General features: G+C 43.4%; 1 protein-coding gene across 1 annotated transcript in view; it reads right to left on the reverse strand.

The window, feature by feature from the left end:
• Window positions 1–17,228, reverse strand: part of LOC145395038 (peroxisomal sarcosine oxidase-like) — a 33,028-nt gene extending 15,800 nt beyond the window's left edge. The window contains exons 1-5 of the mRNA XM_080268785.1: window positions 17,169–17,228; window positions 12,882–12,911; window positions 11,046–11,076; window positions 3,054–3,154; window positions 1,838–1,989 (exon numbers count right to left, since the gene is read on the reverse strand). Coding sequence (XP_080124911.1) covers window positions 1,838–1,989; window positions 3,054–3,154; window positions 11,046–11,076; window positions 12,882–12,911; window positions 17,169–17,228 — 374 coding nt within the window. The remainder of the gene's footprint in view (window positions 1–1,837; window positions 1,990–3,053; window positions 3,155–11,045; window positions 11,077–12,881; window positions 12,912–17,168) is intronic.
• Between the last annotated feature and the right edge of the window lie 901 nt (window positions 17,229–18,129).

Here is an 18,129-nt window from a genome sequence, read left to right on the forward strand (position 1 = left end):
ACAAGAAGCGGTGCCAAGGCACAGCAAACCCCTCTCCGGCAGTCATTTTAGTGCTGACGTATAAACACAACAGGATATCTAGTCAAAGATGTCACATATCAAATATGAAGTAAATTGGGTGAAACTTTGCGATTTTATGCCCGTTTGAAATTTTAGGCCCGACCCCCCTGACATTGACCCCTCTACTGCTACCTGGGGGGGAATGACCCCCCTGATGTAATGAGGCATGTTATAGGATGCAGGTTTGAAAGATGCACCTTTAAGAGTTGGTTTTATGTTGATATGACGAATTTGAAAGGATTTATGGAGAAAAAGTATATATATATATATATATATATATATATATATATATATATATATATATATATATTAACATTTTTTAGGCCTACAGCTTGGGCCTTGACCCACTTTGGCCCATAATTTAATCAGGTGATCAGAAGGTCATAGCCCATCATTCCTGTAATTTTTGTCAACATCGCACCAGTAGTTTTCGCGTCAAGTTGTTAACAGACAGGCAGCAGACAGGCAGACAGACAGGCAGACAAACGAACAACCAAAAGAAACCTAGCGAAAACAACATCCAACCCCGAGCCCCTCCGCGGCGAGGACGGGTACTTACATGCGCTAAATTACAGGAGTCCTCTGTCCATGAAAATATTTGTAACAGTTGGACGTGAACTGGTTGGACATAATATCAAGTACTTGCTGAATAATTAGCTTCAGTTCAGCTTTATATACGGAAAATAATCAGCTATTTCTCATACGCTGTGAAAAGATGGGTCTTCGATGTTGTACTTTCCTTACTGACGGCAAAATGGAAGCATAGTATTGTTCAGCAAATTATAGATATTATGTCAAAGGTATTTTCACGCGATATTTTCCATGTGGAGAGGATGGAGAGTGAGAGACTGACGAGGAGAGTGTATGTGAGTGATGTGGAGGGGGAGAGAGGGAGGGGGAGGCCAAGGATGAGATGGAGCGATGGAGTGGAGAGGTATATGAGAGTGGGGGTGTATGAATTGGGAGCAGGGCAGTGAAATGGCGGAGGACAGGGCGACGAGGATTTGTTTGTGGCCACCCCGTATCGGATTAAGGCGTCTGGCAATGGGTAGATAGATAGAGAGGGATTTGCGCTTATACCCTTACCAGTGACAGTATTTTCAACGTCCTTGCAAATGGTCAGTCCAATTATCCATGTTAAGAGGCAGGAAAGATAGTTTTAATCGCCAAATCGACCCTCTAATCTGAATCCACATGGTCGCTAACTCAGCCTAGAGGGGAAGCGGTCTTTGCTAGGTTAGAGCAAACGCACTATAGGAACGCAACACGACCTGCTTGGCGGTTTATTCTGCGCATCACACCTTAATGAAACGCGTATTTTTTTTTTTTTTCATTTTAACTTGCTGTAAAATTGCCGTCGCCATCTTGAATGCTGAGCTATTGCAAGAGGATGATGTTAGAATATGGTGCTAGTCACGAAGAAGCGCAAGTGCATTTGTTGTGAAAGTAATGGTGTGTGTGTGTGTGTGTGTGTGTGTGTGTGTGTGTGTGTGTGAGAGAGAGAGAGAGAGAGAGAGAGAGAGAGAGAGAGAGAGAGAGAGAGAGTTAAGGTGCCCTATGCTAAAAAAAAAAAAAAAATTCGCCAGTGACGAGGTGTTAGCAATTCTTCAGAGCCACTTAGTCAGTCTTTTCCCTAAGTACCGTAATATGCAGAATAAATCTCTAAGGAAGAAATGCTCCGAACTCTTTAGAGCTATGCGGAGTTCGATGTTTTACCCGAGAGGTGTCATAGGGGGACTAAATCGTTAAGGAAGAGGAGTTACGAACGGTCCTTTACCTGAGTAGAGTCTGTCCTGCCTGCTCCTGTATGCGTCTCCACTGATGGAAGGATTCGTTCATGATGGGCGTCAATTGAGGGATGCCGTAGTTTGCGAGGCGGATGATGCGACTCTGGCCATGACTGCTGCCGCGACTGTGGGGTACTGGGAACTGGGAGAACTGGGGGTTAGGAACTGGGAGAACTGGGGGTTGGGAACTGGGGAACTGGGATTAGGCTGGGGTTAGACTGGTACTGGGAACTGGGAGAACTGGGGGTTAGGAACTGGGGAACTGGGATTAGGCTGGGGTTGGACTGGTACTGGGAGCTGGGAGAGTGGGGGTCAGGAACTGGAGTCAGACTGGGATTAGGCTGGGGTTAGACTGGTACTGGGAACTTGGAGAGTGGGGGTCAGGAACTGGAGTCAGACTGGGATTAGGCTGGGGTTAGACTGGTACTGGGACTGGGAGAACTAGGGGTTAAACCAGTACTGGGAACAGGATTAGACAGGTAATGGGACTGAGGGTTGGACTGGTATTAGAAACTGTGGGGTGGGGACTGGGGAGTAGACTGGTACTGGAAACTGGGGGAACTGGGAATTAAACTGGCACAAGGAACTGCAGAAACTGGGGGCCCTAATTGTACTGAGAACTGGGGGGTATGATGGTGGGAACTGGGGTGCGGGGTTAAATTGACAAGTGGATAATCCGTGTGGTATTGGGAACGGCAAGGCTAACTGACCAATTAGAAGGAATAGTTATTGCGGGCTTATGGCCTTTGGTTCCTTCTTCCTAGCATTAAAAAAAAAAAAATTACCCTATCTGATCATGACAGCATAAAATCTAAGGTTATTGTCACTCTATAACCAGCATAAAGTTAACTCAAGAAAGAAAATTGGTCTGAGGGCCGAATATCTAATTTTACCCTATGATCTTCGACAAACTACTCAAAATCGATTTCCTTCCATTCTTGCCTGGCCCCTAACCCTTCCAGCAAGTTTGGTTTAAATCAGACCAAAGCGGTTTGAGTTAATTTCACCATTTCTCGTGATCTTGGGTTCCTTCTTCCTTACGTCAAAAACATTGAACCATCCACCCACTCTCTTACTCTCTCTCTCTCTCTCTCTCTCTCTCTCTCTCTCTCTCTCTCTCTCTCTCTCACACACACACACACGCACACACACACTGACTTCGCGAGCGCCAGTACAATAAAAGGACTGAGTGAAGGGAAGACTCACCTGTTCTAGTAGTATAGTGTCCTTCCCCGCCCTGGCCAGGTGTAACGCCGCGCTACTTCCGTGTACACCTGCACCCACCACCACCACATCACACCTGAGCACTGTACGTAAATAGATAGGTAATAGATAAATGGACTTAGGTAGATAGATGGATGGATGGATAGATGGATGAAGTGATAGATGGATGATGACAAACTGATAGGTAATAGATAAATAGACAGACAGACAGATAGATAGATAGATAGATAGATCGATGGATGGATAGTTGGATGGATAAAATGATAGATGGATAACATAAGTAGGTAGGTAATAGATTAATGGACTTAGATAGATAGATAGATAGATGGATGGATGGATGGATAAAATGATAGATGGATAACAAATAGGTAGGTAATAGATAAATGGACATAGATAGATAGAATAGATAGATAGATGGATGGATAGATATATAAAATGATAGATAGATAAATAGACAGACACTGACAGATAGATAGACAAACAAAAAGTCAGACTGAGGGAGAGAGAAATAGATGGATGGACAGATAGATAGACAGATAAAATGATGGATGGATAGATAGATAGACAGACAGTGGTAGAGAGATAGACAGACAGACAGAAAGCCAGCCTGACTGACAGAAAGGTGTATAGATGGCTGGATATACACACAGATAAGTTCTTTGTCGAAGGTGAATTTTGGTTTACATTTTTAACATCATATGAGCAACGAAAATGGTAAAAAAAAAAAAAAATAATAATAATAATTCCGTCCATCCATCCATCGCCCAATCCTACGTTGCCCCATGAGGAGCGTAGGAGCCCGGGGCTAGGCAAGTTGGTCCAGACATTTAAGATGAAAGTGACCAGCCTCACTCATCCCTGAGTGGCATTACGTGAGCAATAAACCCCAACCATCCCTTGGATATAAACCTTCACCGGCTCAATGCGATTGGAGCGCAATAATTACCCACTAAACGACCAGGCGCCAAAATTTGGTTATATGGTTACTATCCAGCGCAGTAAATGGTTTCCTGGTGTTCAGGAAACCATTCGGTTTGTCACTCAGTGTAGAGTCACCCACAGCCAGAAGGAAGGGGAAAGAATGAAGGAAAGAAAGACAGAAGAGGGAGTGTAAAGTCACCTGTAGGCAGAAGGACAAGGAAAGAATGAAGGAAAGAAAGACAGAAGAGGAAGGAAGGAAAAGAGGGAGGAGAGGGAAGGACAGGGACCCGAGAGCAGCACTACATCGAGTGAGTGGATGGTGAGCGCCCCCACCTACCACTACTAAGTAATAAGTTCGCATAATTACAGCGTGGTCCAGATACTGCACATCCCGGTCCTCGTGTCCTCTTGGGACGGCCCACTCAGGTTTGCCAATACCTTCCCTGAGTATTCGACTTTCCATGATCCATTACATGCATTTTAGGGAGGAGGAGGAGGAGGAGGAGGAGGAGGAGGAGGAGGAGGAGGAGGAGGAGGAGGAGGAAATGCATAAGTGGATGTACTGAAGGAAGAGGAATGGGAGAAGTCAAGAGGTATTCGTAGATGTTGAAGAAATGAAGGAAGAAGAAACGAGGAGAGAGAGAGAGAGAGAGAGAGAGAGAGAGAGAGAGAGAGAGAGAGAGAGAGAGAGAGAGAGAGAGAGATTTTCTGTATACTCGATGGCTACCGGTTAGACTCTGACTTGGCCTAAAATTGCCATCGCTCCGTCCTGAACGCTGAGTAGTAACAATAGCATAACACTGGAATACGATGCTAGTCACGAAGAAGTGCGATGGAATGGATTTAGAGCCGTAGCACTGTCTTTTTTTCTGCCATTTAGTTACATGAAATAGTTTGCTAAAGGACGAAAATCTGGACCAAGTTAGAGTGAAAACAGTACAGTGTAACAAAGCAATAGCACTCCCCACACCCGCAGACTGAGCCATCTTCGAAATACTCAAGAATTGGGATGTTTGATATATGGACGAGCCTGTATCATTGTAGGTCTCTCTCTCTCTCTCTCTCTCTCTCTCTCTCTCTCTCTCTCTCTAATTGGTTTTCGAGATCTCTTAACACTTCTTCCTCAGCGATCTATTCTGTCCTCCTGTCTGTTACTGATACAAACTGTGTTGATATTTAAAGCACAACAGAGGATAATGTCAAGGTGCAATACGCAGAATAAGCCGCAAAGGAAGAGGTGTTACGGAGCCCCCTATTTGACCTAGACTGAGGCCCTTAACCCTTTCAGTCCAATTATGTTTATTCTTATTCTTCCTATTAACAGAAAAGCCTATTCAATTTAATACAGTAAGGCTGCAAATGACACCTCAAATTACAATAGTCTCCCCAGTGCAAAATAAATTCGTTCTAGACTATACTCCTTTCATTTTAACTTGGCCTAAAATTGCCATCTCTCCATCTTGAATGCTGTGCCGTGGCGATGGATTAACACTAGAATGTGAAGCCTGTGCAATGTGGAATAACAGAAGTGTGTTTTGAAAGATATGGTATGCTTCACCTGCGTTAAAACAAGGAAGTCAAATTAGCGTGGAATTATTCTCCGCACGTGAATTGTTTTGATGTTGATATTGGCTCTGTGTCTTGTTCTTGGTTTTTTCTTAGGGGGAATAATTTTGCAGGGTTCTGGCTTTTGGTTCCTTCTTCCTTGCATAAAAAAATACAATTGCTCGCTCGCTCGTTATGCGCAAAAACGGTATTAGAATGAAGTATCACAGAAGAGGACAGCAAAGTGTAATAAGCAAAATAAATCGTTTAAGAAGTGGTGTTAGGGAACTTCATTAACCAACGGGGATACTGACAGAGCTCTTTCCTTAGCAGCTAAAACTGAATATAAATGGGACAAGGTTGAACAGTATCTTATCAGTACGAGTGTCCACAGCTCGGCAACAGATAAAGAGAGGATGACGTGTTTTTAGATAAGAAAGGGAGCATCTCTCTCTCTCTCTCTCTCTCCTCTTCTCCTCAGGGATCGGTGTTGGGACCAGTCCTATTTATTATGTATATTAACGATATCGATGTTGGCCTAAACAATTTCATTTCTAAATTTGCAGACGACACAAAAATCGGCAACACTATATTAACTGAAGAAGACAAAATTAGCCTTCAAAATGACCTTAATAAAATTATCAGCTGGTCAGAAAAATGGCAAATGCCCTTCAATGTAAGCAAATGTCAGGTACTGCAATGTGGGAAGAAAAACAAAAGGTATGATTACGAAATGAAGGGCCAAATCATTAGCAAGTCCTCACTAGTTAAAGATCTAGGCGTACTAATTTCAGGCGATCTGAAATGTTCAAATCAATGTATCTCTGCCGCCAATAAAGCCAACAGGGCCCTAGGCTTCATCAAAAGACATTTTACGTATAAAAGCAAAGATATTGTAATCCCCCTATACAAAAGCATAGTCAGGCCACACTTAGAGTTTGCAGTGCAATTTTGGTCGCCTCACCTAATTAAAGATATAGAAATACTGGAAGCGGTCCAGCGTAGGGCTACCAAGTTAATCCCGTCCCTGAGGAACAAACCATACCTCGAGAGACTCAGAGAATTAAACCTATTCTCTCTTAGAAAACGGAGACTCAGGGGACAACTGATTGAATGCTTTAAGATTCTAAAAGGCTTTAGTAATACTGATTCAAGCAAGCTATTCACAGTAATTACCGAGACTGTAACTCGAGGAAATGGTATGAAGTTGCAAGCAAGAAGGGCTAATCTTGATACAACCAAAAACTTCTTCACTTACTCTGTTGTAAGCGAATGGAATAAACTCCCTGGGAATGTGATTGAGAGTGGTACCATAAATATGTTTAAAAAGAGACTGGACATGTATCTCGACGCAATTGGTATCGTTTAGTTAGGATGGAGCAATTTGCATATTCGCGTCTGCATTTATGTGTCTATTAGACACAGACAATATTGTAGAATATATATAATAGATAAACATTCTATTCATCTTCTGATTAAAAAAAAAAAATAAAAATGCATGCATAGAGTAAGTATGTGGCTGTATGCCCAAATTTTCCTTTTCCACGTTATTCTACTTTCTGCCGATCCTATAAAATTCCTTCAGGTTTTTCATTCCTGCAAGGTATTACTTCCTCTCTTGTTTCCTGTACGGCAAATGCCGGAGGGTCTGGAGGGTGGGGGAGAGAGCCTTCTGCTGTGCTATCCTTTTCTCCTGCTCCTATGCACTATATTAGGATTAAGGCCGGACCACCTCGTAGGGACCGTAAGGTCTGTGTGGTCTGTGTATCTATGTAACTCTATGTAACTCTGCTTGTTTATCTCTCATGAACAGGTTTCTGATTCGAGGCGCTAAATTCCCGTAGAGTTTAATTACTATATTGAAGCCACATCTCACCATACCATACCACACCACACTCTCACATCACACCACACCACACCGCACCACACCACCCTCTCACATCACTGCACATACAGTCACCCTTCAGAACTGCGCCACGCCACCCTCTCACACCACAGCACATCACACCACACCACACTACCACCCTCTCACACCACATCACATAATCACCCTCCAGAACTACACCACACCACACCACCCTCTCACACCACGCCACACCACACCACCCTCTCACGCCACACCACACAAAATCATCCTCCATAGTCACACCACCCCACACCACACCACCTCACACCACACAAAATCTCCCTTCAAAGCTACAAAGTTACACCACACCACACCACACCGCGAAAAATCATCCTCCAAAGTCACACCACACCACACCACACCGCGAAAAATCATCCTCCAAAGTCACACCACACCACACCACACCGCGAAAAATCATCCTCCAAAGTCACACCACACCACACCACACCACACCACACACAATTACCCTGTTAAGCCGTACCACAACACAAATCATCCTCTGACACCACGCCTCTTGACCTTGCTGTTGTCACCTCTTGCCACACCAAGATAAGCTGTTACTACCTCACCCTATGTCAACGCTAGACTCAGCAGAAACACACACTGACACTGGTAATGTTTTGTCCAAGTGAATATACAGTAAAGAATAGCCAGTGTATGGTTATTAACTACATTAAATTCTTTTCAGTTGAACATACACTTGGTTGGACTATTGGTGCGATGGGTGAAACTGATAATACCGTTTTTTTTTTTTTTTTTTTTTTAATCAGAGACATTACGTATCGCGTGTCATAGTCTATAAGCATCGTGTTTTTTTTTTCTTTTTTTGCCTTTTATTTTAGCACAGCAGAAAAACCCACTTCAAACAGGTATACAGCTGCAAAAGGCGTAAGCATCCTGGGTGTCCACGAGAGACGTACCGATGTATTGGTATCGGTGGTATCGGCCCATTTTTAGAGTATCGGTATAGGAATCGGTATCGGCTCATTTTCTGCCGATACTACCGATACTTAAAAGGAATTTAGTCCGTCGCATATCACTCACTGGATGTTATTTTGTTAAACAGAATTTGGACATTTTATAGGGATGAAAAATAGATTATCGGTAATATCCAATTTTTTTGGTATGATATTATTTTGAGTACATGGTGAGTAGTAATACAGTACATTCTTTGGTTATGAGCCACATCTGCCGCCAGGGACACGTACGAGACAGGTTGGCAGCCTGGCATCAGCGGCTCAGGACCCTGCCACAGCCCTCGCACCCCAGGCACCACCCTCCCTCACTGGCATCGTCATCGGTAGTAGTATCGGTATCGGTCCAGTTTTGTGGTATCGGTCAAAAGTTTGGTATCGGTACATCCCTAATGGCCACTGTGACAGAATGGTGTGTCGTGTACCAGTCATTACCCGGACAGCACACAGATCCTGCTTCTCATAACCCTGTACATTGTCTTGTAAAAACTAAGAAAAAGAAAACTCACCAGCAAAGTTTTACAGTCATTACTCCCTTGAAGAGGCAAAATTACCTTCTTAATGGTAATTATCCCCGGGCTAATAACCACAGCAGTAGCACCACACCACACCACACCACACCACATCACACCACACTACACACTACACACACACACACACACACACACACACACACACACACACACACACACACACACACACACACACACACGCTGGTGCAGTGGTAACGTTCTCGCTTGCCAACTGGTGGACGGGAGTTCGCGCCTCGCTCAGGTTGCGAAAAGTATCACTGATGAAGTGGGTGGTTACTGTCCCCCTTGAGCAAGGGGACGGGTGTGTGCGTGAGTGAAGGTCACAGCCTTGCCCTTAGATCGGACTATATGAGCTCTCAGCTCCCTTCCGGGAGGGTAAAAGCTGACGACCACGACCATCAAGTGATCCTGACCGACCCGGTGAATTACACACCATTAAAATCAAAAGGTCTCAAAGCATCATCATATAGCATTTTTGTTCTTGTGTTACTATGATTATATAAGAGGGAATACCAAAGCAGCTCTACCATGCTTAGATGAGAGTTAGAGTGACAGGTACTGTAGCAGGTTGAGGAAGGTCCCTAACACCTTTTCCTAATCGATTCATTTTCTTATTACACCCTTTTCTCCTCTTCTGTATTAAATAAGTCCTTCCAATATCGCCATACTTTGCATAAATAACAGACAGAAGGATAATAACCAGCCATATCCAAAAACAAATCGCTTAGGAGGAGGTGTTAGGGAGCTTCCTTTTCCGACGAGAGTACCAGCCTAAAAATCTCTCCTAAGATGAATAAAATCGTCTGAAAAAAAAGAAAAGAAAAAAAAATTGATAGGAGTGAAGAGGTTAAGTTCACTGAGGTTATCATTTTGGACCCTGGCTGCACTACACTGATTCAAGGACACACACACACACACACACACACACACACACACACACACACACACACACACACACACACACACACACACACACATGGGGCGATTACACAAGTGACACTCGATGTATGTATGTATGTATGTATGTATAAGTCTCCCCTCGCCAAACTCGTGGTTAAAATAGTTATTATAATGTGAGATTTTGATGATGATGATGACTGTGGTGATGATGATGATGGTGATGGTGATGATGATGATGATGATGATGATGATGATGGTGATGATGATGATGATGATGGTGATGATGATTTTGGTAATGATGATGATGATGATGATGATGGATTGTGATGATGATTATGATGATGATGATCTGACTCTTATCGTGGTGCACGCCCATATGACAGGGGAAAGCTTATATGTGTGACAAAGAATCAGTGGCCTTCATTACTTCTCCCTATCTTTCTCTCTCTCTCTCTCACACACACACACACACACACACACACACACACACACACACACACACACACACACAATCAAAAAATAATATTAAATTCAAGACAGTTTACCGAAAAATAAAGAAGAGAATCCCACAAACGCAGTCAGTGAACAGACCATCCACTCATATAACTTATTTTTCACATCATCCTTGTAACAATGATATATATATATATATATATATATATATATATATATATATATATATATATATATATATATATATTGATGAAGGCTGTTCCAACCCCTCCATTTCAAAACATTACCTGGAGAATAAGTCGACTGTTTAAAGGTAATAAGAGAAATAGATCGAAGTTAAGATGCTTGTAATTAGGGGTTTATTCTCACCTGCCAAGAATCCCTAACTCCTTTTCACCGAAGTTAATGGCAAGGTGTGGTCAGATGGCTGGATTAATTTGACTAGTAACCAAGGAGACTCACCCCTACCTCACAGCAAAGGTTCATCGAGTTCCATGCAACCAGGACTCAGTGTTTGAGTTAAAGAATGGGCCACGTTGAGATGGAGGGATGGGGTGGAAAGGTATATGAGAGAGGGGGGTGTGAGTTGGGAGCGGGGCAGTGAAATGGCGGGGGACAGGGCGACGTGGAGGCGATTTGTTTGTGGTCACCCCGAACGGGATTCAGGCGTCTGGCAATAGATAGATAGATAGATAGTCTTGTTCCGAAAATCAAACCAAACCAGCTCTAGAAGGAAACTTACCCTCCGACATGATCCTGCCTCTGATGGGTGCCTGTGGAGAGAGATACAGCTTTTATCAGTCAAGTGGGCAGAGAAGTGGTTTGCTATCTGAAAGGACGCGAGTTCGATCTCAGGCTGGTGCGGGGAACAGTTTGGTCACCTGAGTTTCGGATTATATCACAGACTGGGGCAATGAACAATTAGGTGGTTGAAATTTGTTACGAGTGACTTTGCTTACCGACACAGACAAAAATAAACATACAGCAACCCTCGCACCAGTCCTAAATGAGACAACCCTAGCGTGTATTCAGTATGGACGGTGGGGGTTAGTGTCGAGATGGTAACAGGTGAAGGCACGTGGAGGGACTTCAAGGCCTTGGAGGAGGAGCCATCAAGTTTATGCTGAGACACAAGCACATTCCACTTCTTTACCTGTTTAGTTAGTCTTTTTGTTACTCTACACTGATGTCTTCTTGTGTGTCTTTTTTTCCAGGTAAACAAAGACTCCTGTACTGCGTTCTCTAAGTTTTGTGTGTTGCGGGGACGGCTGTGTTGGTTTTTTGGAGAAGACATTTGGCTGACCCCTAAAATTGCCATTCAAAACTATAATCAATGAACGTCAAAAAACAAACCAGAACAAAAACAAGGCAGAACAAGCATTATATTTTTCCAAGGTAAACAAAGATTCCCGTACCTCGTTTTTGTGAGAAGACATTTGGCTGACCCCTAACATTGCCAATTAAACCTATAATCAATGAACGTCACAACAAAACAAAACAAAACAAAAACAAGACAAAACAAGCATTATATATATATATTTTTAATAGTTAAACAAAGATTCCTGTACCGCGTTTTTGTAAGAAGACATTTGCCTGACCCCTAACATTGCCAATCAAACCTATAATCAATGAACGTCAAAACAAAAACAAAACAAAACAAGCATTATAAAGGATGAAGAGGAAGACCTGAAGAAAAAACGTATGTAGGGTAGACTGTGCTAAAGTTAACTGAGCCGTGCCAGCAACACGCGAACTGGGGAACTTAATCTGTGGAGCAGCAGTCCGATTACGTGTTCTCTCTCTCTCTCTCTCTCTTGGGTCGTAAGAACTTTTGAGGCACCACTTGTCCTCAGAATTTAAAAGGTCATCGGAATAATTAAGGTGTAATAAGAGGCTAAATCGCTAAGGATGAGACGTTACGAATGGTCTAAGTAAACGAGAATATACTTACACCCTACACTTACACCCTACACTTACACTTACACCCTACACTTACACTTATACCCTACACTTACACCCTACACTTACACTTACACCCTACACTTACACCCTACACTTACACCCTACACTTACACTCTACACTTACATCCTACACTTACACCTTACACTTACACCCTACACTTGCACCCTACACTTACTCTTGCACCCGACACTTACACCCTACACTTACACCCTACACTTACACTCTACACTTACACCCTACACTTACACCCTACACTTACATCTTACACTTACACCTTACACTTACACCCTACACTTACACTTACACCCTACACTTACACCTTACACTTACACCTTACACTTACACCCTACACTTACACTTACACCCTACACTTACACCCTACACTTACACTCTACACTTACACTCTACACTTACACCCTACACTTACACTCTACACTTACACCCTACACTTACACCCTACACTTACACCTACACTTACACCCTACACTTACACCTACACTTACACCTACACTTACACTTACACCCTACACTTACACTTACACCTACACTTACACTTACACCCTACACTTACACTTACACCCTACACTTACACTTACACCATACACTTACACTTACACAGAACACCAGCACTGCCTCTGTCTCGTCCTGAGGGTAAAACAGAACTGAACAATCTTCTGTGCCCTCTTAGCAACAGATTGGAGAGGGAGGGAGGGAGGGGAGAGAATGGGAGTGAAAGGGGAGAGAAAGAGGGAGGGAGGGAGGAGGGGAGAGTGGCGGTGTGTGGCATGCAGAGAGAGATAGAGAGATAGATAGAGAGAGAGAGGGGGGGTGTGTGGCATGTATTTCTCGCCCTTGCTGTCTATAGCCCTCTCTTCTGCTTCCACACCACCTCCTTCAGGTTACTAAGATTTTCCTGGTGTTTTCCCTTATTTGGCAGGAAACCCATGATGATTCTCCCCCTCCCACCCCCCGTAGGAGTGGAAGTACCCCCTCCCCTCTGAAACTATCTGTCTATCTATCTATTGCCAGACGCCTCAAGCCCATGCGGGGTGGCTACAAACAAATTGCCTCCACGTCCCCCTGTCCCCCCGCCATTTCACTGCCCTGCTCCCAGTTCACACACTCCCCTCTCTCATATACCTCTCCACTCCATCCCTTCATCTCATCCTTGGCCTTTAAATAATCCTATACCCTAAATTCTTGAGTTTTGCTCCTTCATATATCCCTACTTTTAACATGCAACGGCAAGATATATATATAGTTACTGTGGAGGTATTTTTTCAGTTGAGAAATACCTTAAATATTTGGACTTTTATGTAGTATAATAATGATCTGAGGACAACAATTCTGATCTTGCACTTAAAACACAAACGATCCAAACAGCACATGGCCATAAAGCGCACCCAGTCTATAACCAACAACCGAATTGATAACCAACCTTTGAAGTATTTAATAAAGGACATTGAAGGCCTGAGAGTGTGGCCTATGAGACTGTGTACAATTAGCTCCACCAAGTAAAAGAAAAAAAATTATCCAGACCAGGAGGTGTCCTTACTTCATAATAAAGATACCGACTGCATTTTTCATTACATCCTTTCTGCCTTTTGTTCTGGCTTCAAGCAACCATGTACCGTCACTAGATCACCTCTTATTAACTGGACACTTACTACACTGCTTTCACTGGTCAGAGAGCGTAACATCAAAATGAGTCCTTTAGCAAATGAAAAAATGTGTTGCTGTGTTTCAAGAGGCTTAACCTTCGACAACATGAATTAAACTGTGAAATGCTTGTCACGCAGTTTGAGTAGTGACCTGCCGCAAGGGGTGTGGTGCCCTTCTCCCCATTTAGCCTGAGCCCTTGGAACTGTCTCTCTCTGTCTGTTTTTCCCGCTGCCTACGATCTCCAGTCTTTCAAACGCAGTGTGTCCAGACATCTCGAAATGAATGGATCTCGAATTCGGCTCTCCTTTATCTTGTTTTTGTTTTTTCTCGGAGGGAACAAATTCCAGGCCCCTGGCAAGTGGTTCCCTCCTCCTTGCATTAAGAAGAAAATATCTGTGCACGTCACTGCTAGAAACATCCCCCTTTCCTGCTACCCACATCCCCCTTCCCTGCTACCCACATCCCCCTCCCCTACTACCCACACCCCCCTCCCCTACTACCCACCCACCCCTTCCCTGCTACCCACATCCCCCTTCCCTGCTACCCACATCTCCCTCCCCTGCTACCCACACCCCCCTTCCCTGCTACCCACATCCCCCTTCCCTGCTACTCACCCCCCCTTCCCTACTACCCCCCCCTTTCCTGCTACCCACTTCCCCCTTCCCTACTGCCCACACCCCCATTCCCTACTACCCACACCCCCCTTCCCTATTACCACTACCCACACCTTCACCACACCTACCACCAACTACCACCATTACCACCACCAACAACAACAACAACTACCACCATTACCACCACCACCACCAACAACCACCATTACCACCACCACCAACTACCACCATTACCACCACCACCACCACCAACCACCATTACCACCACTACCAACTACCACCATTATCACCACCACCACCAACTACCACCATTACCACCACCACCACCACCACCAACTACCACCATCACCACCACCACCACCACCACCAACTACCACCATCACCACCACCACTACAAACTACCACCATTACCACCACCACCACCAAAATCTAATCAACTCTTCCTTGACCCACTACGCACCCGTCCACCAGATTCCACTGATATGAGATACCAACGTTTTGAGATATCTTGTACACAGACACAAACAGGGGTGAAAACATAACCTCCTCTAAAATCTCTGACGGAGGAAAAGATAAGCCCCGATAAGAACGTGAAAAATACGCATCTGATAACGAAATGGTGAAGACGATGCGGACGATAACGAGATAAAAAAGATATAAGCGAGAAAGAGTGACAAGACCAGAGCAACAGTGAAAGGGTGATAAAGAAATTCCCGGTAACGAAATCAGTAACAAGGGTAAAACAAGGAAAGTGAAACAGATTAACTCGATCAAATACGATGAAAAAAATAAGCCTGGCAAAATACGCTGGACACGACGTATAACTGATAACTTGATTGATAACAGGACATAAATGATTGATGATCTCTGATAAAATTGATACCAGACTGTGAATATAAACCCAGCAACAAGAAGAGTGAAAAACAAAACAAACCAAACGAGAAAGCAGTCAAATTACAAGACAGCGAAAGGATAAATTTAAGTACGGAAATGCAAAGAGAAATAAGTATACAAATAGGCAAATCATTTGTTTTAATTTATGGACTGAGTTGTAACATGGACAGAATACTGGGTAACGGTAACATAGAGTAGTAACACACACACACACACACACACACACACACACACACCGCTCGCTGGTGCAGTGGTAACGCTCTCGCTTGCCAACTGGTGAACGGGAGTTCGCGCCTCGCTCAGGTTGCGAAAAGTTTCACTGACGAAGTGGGTGGTTACTGTCCCCCTTGAGCAAGGGGACGGGTGTGTGCGTGTGTGAAGGTCACAGCCTTGCCCTTAGATCGGACTATATGAGCTCTCAGCTCCCTTCCGGGAGGGTAAAAGCTGACGATCACGCCCATCAAGTGATCCTGACCGACCCGGTGAATTACACACACTTCTTATGTTCTTATGTACTATTATGAATATGAAATATTACTATGGTGGTTGGTAGTTACTGAATTTATATGCCGGTATACAGCAACAACATAAAATGTGGTTTCTCTTGTTTAGTGCAAGACTAGGCCTACACCTTATATTCCTGCAGAAATAATAATTGGATATAATTGTAGATTATAATATGTTCCTTCAAAAATAATAATTTGAATATATACAGTAATGTAGATATTGGGCCTCTCTAAATCAAAATGAAGCTTATATTGAAAAAGAAATAAGCATTATTAAAGTTCTATTAGAAGTACTTTTATATCCTTTTTCCGCCCAAAATAGAAATATTGGAGCCACCCAAGTTTAATTTACAAATCATTCTATAGATTGTACGAGTGTACATTTTTGAAGGCATACATAGATACATAATATAGACTGTAGTGTTTAGATTTAATTGTCTTATTTCTGCAGTCTTCTTTCCTTGCAATCAAGCTAGACTTTGTGCAAGAACAGCATTCAGTAGTTCTGGCCCCAGTTTATTTCTTCGTTTCAGTGACAGCATAAAAAAAAAAAATGTCAGTGTCAGCAGTGGAATGGGGTAGGGTTAGAACCAATTTAGCCAAACAAACCAAATTTTTGAACACTGGATATGTGGTAGGTGGTGGCGAGCATCATCCACTCACTTGATGTAGAGCTGCCCACGTCTTCCTTAGCCTTTATCATTCTATTTCTGTGCCTGCCCTCCTCTCTTCATATTTCTCCCATATTTCCTGTCACTTCTTATTGCTTTTCTTTCCTTTACAGGTGGCTTTACATTGAGTGACAAGCCAAATGGTTTCCTGTAAGCCTAGAAACCATTTACTACGCTGGGTGGTGACCATATAACCAAATCATACGTGCTCCCTACGTGTCAACAAGTGGGTTGGTGGAGGATTAGTGTCCCTTCCCATAAAACAAATAACTCAAAGTCAAATGGCCACCCCTTACGGGATTGTGGCGTCTGGCAATAGATAGATAGATAGATAGGTTCCTCATCAATATTCTTCACAGTCTGATGCGTTGTCAGCCGCCAGATTTACGAGAAGCAGTTTCAGTAATGATGGGTGACTTGTTACTTAGCGCTGAGGCAGTTTTTCTTTTGACATAGACTCTACTGTAGAGGGCAACAGAGAATTTAAATAAAAGAAAAGTACCTTTTAGATATTGTAAAATTACCCTACTGCCCCGCAGACCAAGAGATGATTACCCTACAGTTGGCAACGGTGTGGTTGTCATTAATTTTGTCAAAGTTAACATTGATCGCCATCGCCGGGCGAGGGCAGCACTGACTGGGACGACTCCACACTGCCTTTCATCACCGAGCGAGGGTGATACACTGACAAGAGGCTCGGTTTCTCTCTCTCTCTCTCAATTATTTTTCTTTCAGCCCCTTTCCCATCCCCCTATCTCATCTCCCTCTCTCCCTTTCCCTCTTCTCTCTCCCTTTCCCTTTCCACTTTCTTGTAAAATGTCCACGCCAGTTTTTCTATACTGCGTGGTGTTCTTTCTGACTTTTTCCTGCCGGCTTCGGCTGGAGGGTTTGGAGGGCGGGGGAGAGCCTTCTTCTTTGCTATCCTTATCTCATTCTAGTAGTTCAGTTACTCTTCTAGGAGGGGAGGCCTAAGATGAGATGGAAGGATGGGATGGAGGTATGTGAGAGAGAGGGGGGTGAGCCAGTGGCGTATCCAGGAAATTTGCCAGGGGGGGGGCAAACACTTGGAATATTTCCCCATAATATGTCACCACAAACTTTCCTAGATTTGATGTTTTATGTCATCAGAAATAAGTTGACATCATTATTGTCGCATTTGTTCCAATGTCTTAAAGAAAAACTATCTTTTCCCACATATTGACAGCTTTCTTGAAGTTACTTAAAGTTAATAGCTAATAATCCTTTCAGAGGACAAGTATGTAAAAACACTCAGTACATAATATTACCAGAGGTCTACTATTTCATTAGAGAGAAAATGGAAACACCAGCAATAAATTAGAAGGCACTGGAGTTGCCCTAGCAAAGACATCTCCATGTCACTAGTATCCTTGGTCATCAGGGTACTCTCGTAGATGGTAGTATTATCGATACCTGCATGCTAACTTCCCTCCGTTCTACCTCAATTTTTTTTTCTCGGTACCACAAATTTCTTGAGCACTTTTAGTACTGAAAAAAT

The sequence above is a fragment of the Coenobita brevimanus genome, chromosome 4 (assembly GCF_032717465.1).
Source record: "Coenobita brevimanus isolate Jiangsu-jjx chromosome 4, ASM3271746v2, whole genome shotgun sequence".
NCBI lineage: Eukaryota > Metazoa > Arthropoda > Malacostraca > Decapoda > Coenobitidae > Coenobita > Coenobita brevimanus.